Genomic DNA, 9,053 nt, shown 5'->3' on the forward strand with positions numbered 1-9,053 from the left:
AAAAAATTAAAGCGAGCAGTACCCGAAGGAAATTCAAGCTGTACGACAGGAGTTGTGGCCTGTGTGTAAAAAGGCGCGAGAAGAAGGAAAACGTGCAGTGATTGTGAAGGATAAGTTATATATAGACAGGTCCCTCTACACAGGGCCCTGTGTAAAGCAAGCAACACCTACCAGCACAAGGAAGAACACGCAGAACGGACGAACAGGACGTAAATAGGAATACGCAGAGTCTGGACACAATGCGAGACAACTTAAGATAATCTCATGGAACATTAATGGTGGTCTCATTGGTAAATTAGAGGATAAAGCTTTTGCTAATTATATTAGTACATATGATATAATATTGTTGACGGAGTGTTGGATAACAAATGATTTTTCTCTTAGTGTTTGTGGTTATGATTGTTTTTGTATCCCTAGAACATTGACAAGACATACACAAGGAGGAGGTATTGTTATATTAATAAATCAAGATCTAAAGAATCTTGTTACAGTTGATGAAATACTTTTTGATACAATAGCCTGGATAAAATTTAGATAAAGTATTACTAGGCACTGATAAGGATTTATATATGGCAGGGGTTTACATCCCGCCATACAGTTCAAATTATTACCAGTCTTATAACTGTGATTTATTTTTTGAACTTGAAAACTCTATTGCTGATTACTCTAATAAGGGTGATATTTTTGTTTTTGGAGACTTTAATAGTAGAACACGAATGGATGATGATTTTGTTAGACATGATAATATTAATAGAAATGTCCAACAACATCTACAAGGTTTTATTACTTATGATGCTGTTGTTGACATCGGTAAAAGGGTTAATCCCGACACAGTGCTGAATGAATATGGTACTAGACTGTTAAACCTTTGTAAGGCTACCGGTCTAAGGATATTGAATGGAAGAGACAAATATACATTATATTCTAATTCGTTTCTCTCAAACGAACATAAATTATTTATCATATAAACTCAAACTCATTACTGGGAGTTAGTCCGCCTAGCTATATGAGGACGTACAGACAACAAAGAACGGGATACACTGTTAACATGTTTATTACCATGTAATCCCTTAAAATGTACATTAACTAACATCAAGTTACAAACCCAAATTCTTTGATACAAATAATTTTGACTCAAGCTTGTCTTTCACATAGCCATCTTTGGCAGTTTCTGACCTCCATCGACCATGCGCTTTGAATAATCTGTCAGATACCCCACAATTAGCCGCAGCCGACGCACCGCCACACCTCAAACTATGTAGACAAAATTTTGAAGGGTCAAGTCCTATGCTTGACAGTTTTTCAAGTAACACCTCCCTGGCCCTAGTGTATGATAACGGTGAAGTACCTCTTAATTTATAGGAGTTCGATTTTGGACAAAATGACAAAGATCTGAATATAAATTCGGAAGAATCGTGAGGAATTTCAGCAAGCTGCAAATACCTAAGTGTCATAGAAACAGGACAACATTGTGAATCTAGCTTAGCTATTGAAACTGTGTTACCCTCTCTGTAAATGTCCGTTTTACTCTTTGGTATGTTTATATTCATGTGCGACTCGAAAAACATTAAGTCTGATCTTCTAATATTACAAATTTCCGAAAAACGTAAAAATGCAGAATATCCTAACAGGCACAATGTTACAAGCCTTAAATCACTCAAATTAGCTCTATGACTCGCAAAATTCGAGACTAAGCTTTTCAAATGTTCTGGAGTAAGCGGTTCTTTTTTAATAACGGATGTCTTTAATTGCCTGCGGGCAGCTTCTCTCACGTGATTGACGAACGCTGATTTACAAGGGTTATGCAATCCTGCCAAATCGTGGGCCCAACCAATAGCATAAAATACTTGATCAATCGCAGTAGAACTTTTTGAAGACTCTGCGATCTGTTTTAAATACAACGCAACATGGAATTCCTTGGCTGGAATAGGGGTGATCTCTGGGTAAAGGCTGCACCATTCAACCCACTTTTTAAATCGCCTTTGGTAAACTTTACTGGTAGAATCTGCCCTTGATTTTAGCACGAAGTCGTGTAGGTCAGAAGCCAGACTACGTAGACTACCGTCTTTTATTAAGGAACGCTCCTTCCAAATACCATTCGAGAAAATATCTGTAACGTGTAAACAAACTCTAATCAACAACATTTATTTCATTATGATCACCACTAAAAAATTATAAAAAAAACAACAACAACAAATTAACCTTCATGTGTCCACAAGCTGAGTAAATCCAATAAATATACTCTAAACATCAATTATCTAAAAAGTGTACATGTACACTATTATCAAAAGCCAAGTGGCCTCCTCGTATATTCATATCAAATGCCAAGTGGCCTCATGATATTTTCATGACATAATCAAACAAAAAAGCTAATTATTCATTTCAACAGCCAAGTGGCCTCAAAGTAATTTTCAGTCAAAAGCCAAGTGGCATCAATTGTAACAATACATGCTTCATGTCAATGTCCAAGTGGCCGCACAACAATATATACATCTCGAGTCAATGCAAGTGGCCTTGTCGGTTCCACATGAGTGAACAAAACTACAACTACATACGATTGATAGTAAGTGGGTGTGTCGTGTCAGCCAATCACAGTCCTTCTAGCTGATCACGCACTCACAATCACCACTAACCAATCACCTGGCTACAACTTATTGTTGATAATCAAAACGTACTACAAGCACGTGCCCCTTAAAATCAACTGAATTAAACAGCGATTTGTGTGATCCCGGTACGAAAATGCGGTCACTTTCAGTGAAAACAAGAATGTCGCTTATACAGGTTTGGGTTTCTAGGTGATCACCGAAAAGTAAGGGCCAAAAGGGGGACGAAATCCACTTGGGAAGCACTAACGTACCAGAAGATCGTGAATCTATCATGTATTTTATCACCCTAGGAGCTAAATATACAGGAGGAACAAGCCAATTATTGTCATTCGACAAATCTTGGGAAAACGCATCAACTGCTTCAGAATCAGCGTACCAGAACCTTGAGTTGTATCTCAATGTTTTAGAATTGAAATGATTAGCAAATCGGTCCACAGTATGTGGGCCCCACATATCATTCAAAAACTCGAAAAAATCTTTTGATATACCCCAATCATCATAGTCTATGATCTTACTGATGTAATCAGCTTTCTCATTGTCAGACCGAGGGATCCATTCAACTTTAAGCGACAAATTAAGAGAGATACCTAACTGGAAAACTTTCAAGGCTAAAACTTGAAGCTCTAACACCGAACTTCCGCTCTCAATAATTCTGACACAATTTTGATTATCAGTATACCATGTGATTATTTGACCTCTCAATATATCTCGAAATTCTGACATTGCTAACTGAATAGCATAGAGCTCCCTCCATGTTGAGCTTTTGAGAGACTCTTCATACGACCAAGTTTGATGAAATACTGCATTGTCAACTTCCACTACATAAGCTCCACAAGAATGACTACTCGCATCACAGTATACGACACATTTACTTTTTTGGATACGATTGCTTATATACTTCAAATTGAGAGAGTTAACATTAGAAAGCCAGAACTTCATTTCACTCCAACATTCGTTATCTTTGTCTATCACGAAAGCGGAATCCCAAGACGACCTTTTCTCGACCAACCTGTATAAATACCTAGACATCAATCGAGTTATATTACCCAAGACAGGGGACATGGATATGATTTTGCCCGTGACACTAGCTACTTGACGTGCTGTCACCACACACCCGGGGGTAGAGATCTTCCTAAGAACTTGAGTAAGACTATCTAGCCTCCTTATAGGAATTGATGTAGCGTTTATAACCAGATCACAATTAATCCCTAACCATTCTAATCTTTGCGTGGGTTGCCAAATAGACTTTCCATCATTAGCTACAAAACCAGCAAATACAAGACTCTGTCTGACGAAATCTGAATGACCTTTACAGGTGTCAAAGTCTAAACGTATACCCCATCCGTCATCAAGATACACAACAATACAAATTCCATTTTTCCTCCAGAATTTAACGAGGGGTCGGAGCACTTTTGTAAAAATGTACGGGGCTGAAGAAAGACCGAAAGGAAGAACAGTAAAACAAAAATACCTAATTCTCCCGTCAATGACCCATGAAAAACCTAAATATTTTTGATGAGAAGAATGAACGTCCACGTGGTGATAACCCGATTTCAAATCAAACTTAAACATGTACCCGTTCGGTACGATGTAATCCATAGCTGTTTTCCAGTCTTCAAATTTAATTTTCTCTTTCCAAACATGAAAGTTTACTTCACGCAGATCTAAAATCAGACGTTTTTTGCCGCTGGCATTAACCGACACGGACAACGGGTTTACAACATGTGGAATTTCAAACTTTTCAACTACACTCCCTGCTTGTAACAATTCTAAGATAGCCTCCGTTACAAATTCTGAATGGTTCATAGCTGATTTATTGTTATTATTACATTTCTTGTATGGAGTGGATACAAAAGGTATTAAATAACCATCAGATAAAACGCTCAAAATATAATCGTTTGCTTCTACACAGTTTTTCCAATAGTCTAACGAATTTTTCAAACGACCTTTAACACTGGAGATTGGCTTTGAATCACGTGAAATCTGGTTTTCTGAAATTTCATAATTCTCGTCATTAAGCTGACAATCAAACAAATCTCGAGGATGGTACTTAACTGAATTGTCTTCATTTTCCGGCTGAATCCGTGATCTTTGGGCAATTTGCTCTCCAATGTCCAACTCCTCCACAGGCATGGCACAAGTCTGTGGGGGCGGGGCTGCCACGCCCCCTACCTCCGAACTGAGGCCAGGTCCCTCCGCGATGAAACCTGGAATGCTGGTGAAACTGAGGGGAGCCACGAAAAGCACCAGAATGATTACCGCCAATACTTTGAGAGCCATACAGTTTCCCGGGGGGTCCACCAGTCGCGGCTGCTGGAGTAGATTTCTTTTGGACTCGTTTTTTGCGTTGTGCCCGAAATTCCGCCTGACGGATTTTCTTTTCATCTTCGGAATCACTTGCGAGCTCGTCACTTTCATACTCCTTCACGGTATCCCAACCACATGAAGATTTGTCAGCAATACGAATGAGCTTGTTTCTTTTATGAATAAGAGTCTTGATTTTCGACAGGCTTAACAAAGTAGAGTTTGCGTCACTTTTCTGAACAGCTTTCTCTGCTAGTTCAAGTTCGTCAAGCACTTCTGTGTTAAACTCAAATTGCTTCTGGTTACCATTAAACTTGAACTTTACCTCTCTTTCCTTTCTCAACCGTTTGAAAGAATTAGCAGATAGGACCTGCTCATCTCGTATATCTTCACGGAGACTTTTTAGTCTTTCATCCAGGTAAGTAGTGAATAAGCCTAATGCCTGGAAAGCGTCATTGCTGGCTGGTTCCTTTGCTGGAGGAGCAGGATGAGAATCAATGATTTCCTCTAAACTTTCCTTCTCAGACATGTCAATGTGAACCCAAGTGATAAGGGAATAGAGAAAACACGTCCGTATAGTACAATGGCTAGGCAAACACAGACACCTGTACGTGTCATCACTGTCCTAAGACTACCTATCGCACGTGCCAATAATGCGGCACGTGCTGAACTCTGACCCGGACTTACCCATACACTCATTTACATAACTATGATAAATCTATTTTTCTAGTGATTTTACATTCCATGGTAGAAATGGTATGAGTGTAATAGATTATCTAATTATACATCCCCAGCTTATCCCGATTATAGAAAATTTTATTGTTTGTAGTTTCACAGAATTCTCGGATCACGCTCCTCTACATATCCAAATTCAGTCGAATTTACCTGGTGACAAGGCGGAGGTAGATTTATCAGGCTCTAAGAGGCCTGTATATAAATGGGACGATGCCTTAAAGAATCAATGTATTACTGTAATACGTGATAATATCGATAGGATTAATACTGCAAGTAATATTGATGGTGAATTAACCCCAGAGTCTATTAACAGTAGTGTTTACAATGTCACGCATGAGCTGTTAGATTTACTATCTCCATTCACAAAAGTGGAACAAGCTGAGCGACCTGAGAGGTCAGCACGTGCGACACGGTCTGAATACAATTTCCGGTCTCGGTCGCATGTCTCAAAGGAAAACAAACCGTGGTTCGATGATGAACTACAACGCCTGAGAGGCCGATATTTGTTGAAACTTCGTATTTTTAATAGAGATAAGTCTCATGATAATCATGAACAGCTACTTGCAAGTAAACGGGAGTACAAAATAGCTGAGAGGAAGCGTAAGAATATGTATAGGAAGGTAGAAGGTGATATAATGGATCATCTAAGAAAGCATAACCCTAGATATTTCTATAAAAAATTCTCTTCTAGAAATAGAGTCAAACCTGTAGCAACAATGTCCGATTTTTATAATCATTTCAAAGAAATCTCTGTTAATAATAATGTTCAAGTACAGCAAATAGATGAACATGAGGATGAAGATACTGTGTTTGATGAATTAGACCAACTAATTACCGTTCAGGAAATTAAAAAAGCCATTAGTGGGCTAAAAAGAGGGAAATCTCATGGTTTAGATGGTATTATTAATGAATACTTTATTGAATGCAGTACATATTTGAACCCTGTTTTAATGAAAATTTTCAATAATGTGTTAAATTCAGGTATTTTTCCTGAAGCTTGGTCAACAGCTGTTATTATTCCTGTTCATAAGAAAGGGGACCGTAGTGACCCTACCAACTATAGGGGTATTAGCCTGCTTAGCTGTATGGCAAAACTTTTTACGTCAATCTTAAACAACCGTCTTATACAATGGTCTGAACTAAACAGTGTGGTAACGGATGCCCAGTTTGGGTTTCGTCCTGGTGTAAGCACAGTCGATGCAATTTTTGCACTTCATGCTATAATTACCAAATCTTTTAATGATAAGAAACGATTATTTTGTTGCTTTGTAGATTTTAAAAGAGCCTTTGACTCTATAGATAGATATAAATTGTGGTTTAAATTATCCCGACTTGGGATTAAAGGAAAATTACTTAAAACTATTAAATCAATGTATAGACAGGTGAAATCATGTGTTACTGTCGATGGAAGATGTTCAGAATTTTTTGTAAACAATTTGGGCCTCGCCCAAGGGAAATTATGTCCCCAATTATGTTTTCGCTATACGTCAACGACTTTGAAAATTATTTTATTGAACAAGGAACAAATGACTACCAATTTGGGGAGTTAAGCCTCTTTCTCATGATGTATGCGGATGACTTGGTCCTTTTTGCTGAGTCTGCGAGTGATTTGCAAAATATGTTAGATAACCTATATAACTACTCTCAGACATGGAGTCTAACTGTAAATGTGGAAAAAACAAAAATAATTATATTTAGAAAAAGTGGCAAATTACATAAAGATGATTGTTGGTTTTACGATGGTAAACAGTTGGAAGTTGTAGACCAATTTACATATTTGGGAGTTGTTTTTAGATTTAATAATAAATTTAATACATTACAAAAAAAGTTGTCTGAACAAGGGCGAAAGGCAGTATTTGCCCTTTTTTCAAAATGTAAATCTATGCAATTGAATTATGTTACACTTTTGAATTTATTTGATACATATGTGAACAGTGTATTAAGTTATGCATCTGAAGTCTGGGGTGGCTGTAAAGCACCAGATATTGAAAAGATACACCTAGAATTTTGTAAAAGGATATTATATGTTAAAAAATCTACATGCAATGTTATGATTTATTTTGAATTGGGTCGTTTTCCACTTTTATATACCAGAAAATATCGTATGATAAAATACTGGTTCAAAATTATAAATTCTAATAACTGTATTTTGAAAACCGCATATGATGTTTTATTGAATTTACCAAAATCAAATACTGTATTTAACTGGGTTGAATGTGTCAAAGATATGTTGTTCAGTCTTGGTTATGGTGAAGTATGGTTAAACCAACATTCAATAAATTCAAATATCTTACCTTTGATCAAGCAAAGGATTAATGACATAGCACGTCAAGAATTATCTGTTATTTTAGAAAACTCGCCTAAGTGCCATTTATATCGACACTTGGTAAGTGATGTTGTATTACAAAGTTATTTGACTAAATATATACCAAAGAAAAATCGTATTGTATTGACAAAAATGAGGTTATCAGCACATAACTTGTGTATTGAGTCAGGACGTTATTCTAATATAGTTAGGAGTGAACGTATCTGTAAATTTTGTGATCGTGATCTTGAGGATGAATTCCATTTTTTCCTTGTATGTCCAGTTTATCAATATCTAAGGCAGAAATTTATAAAAAAAATATTATTGGAAAAAGCCATGTGTATTTAAGCTTGTCCAACTGTTAAGCACAACAAATGTAAAAGAGCTAAATCTTTTAAGTAAATTTGTGTACGACGCAAATAATTTGAGAAAATCTCTGATGTAATGATGTTGTCCATTCTCTAATTAATAGATATAATTATATGTGCAGTGTCCCGTATGTACGCCAACTGAATTTTGTACTATTACATCTGTACAATGCAAATGAGCTGTAAAGCTAAATGCAATAAAGAATTTGAATTTGTGTATCTGGATGTAAACACATGTACACTGTAGCGTACGCACGCACACCTTACCTTCTCGATCAGTCAATGGGCGAGTTCGATCAGCGACCACGGTCACCGTAGTTCGACTAAAGTGACATCGAACTCTCTCTGGTTTGCGGAAGTTACGTCATTTTTGAAACCACGGTTCAACCCACGCCTTGGCCTTAGTTCCTTTAGATCAAAGATGGCTGCCGATGGTAAGCGTGTGGATTATCAAAGCACAAAATAAGTGTTTGTACGAGTCTTTATACCATAACACGAATAATATGTTCACGCAATGCATTTATATATACATTGCACATGTCAGTTAGGATGTTTTGATATATCTAAGTGGCAAATGGCCCTGTTTTCATCGTTTGAAGAAAGTCGATCTGATTTTTCTATAGAATCTACGCCAAATGTAACCAACTCAATATTATTTTATAAATTACCATGCATGCATACACAGGGGCTTGGCACGGACCAACTTTTAATTTCAATTCAAAATATGTTCTTATT

General features: G+C 37.0%; 1 protein-coding gene across 1 annotated transcript; it reads right to left on the reverse strand.

The window, feature by feature from the left end:
- Window positions 1-1,038: 1,038 nt before the first annotated feature.
- LOC117320027 lies at window positions 1,039-5,626 on the reverse strand. Its single transcript, XM_033874722.1, has 2 exons — window positions 4,661-5,626; window positions 1,039-2,110 (listed from the first exon to the last, which is right to left on the reverse strand). The coding sequence occupies exon 1, from the start codon at window positions 5,437-5,439 to the stop codon at window positions 4,672-4,674; it is 768 nt and encodes a 255-aa protein (XP_033730613.1). The 5' UTR covers window positions 5,440-5,626; the 3' UTR covers window positions 1,039-2,110; window positions 4,661-4,671.
- Between the last annotated feature and the right edge of the window lie 3,427 nt (window positions 5,627-9,053).

The sequence above is a fragment of the Pecten maximus genome, unplaced genomic scaffold, assembly GCF_902652985.1.
Source record: "Pecten maximus unplaced genomic scaffold, xPecMax1.1, whole genome shotgun sequence".
NCBI lineage: Eukaryota > Metazoa > Mollusca > Bivalvia > Pectinida > Pectinidae > Pecten > Pecten maximus.

What these genes read in the sequence shown, in the direction of transcription:
- LOC117320027 (XM_033874722.1), bottom strand. Translation starts at nt 5,439, where the DNA reads ATGTCTGAGAAGGAAAGTTTAGAGGAAATCATTGATTCTCATCCTGCT.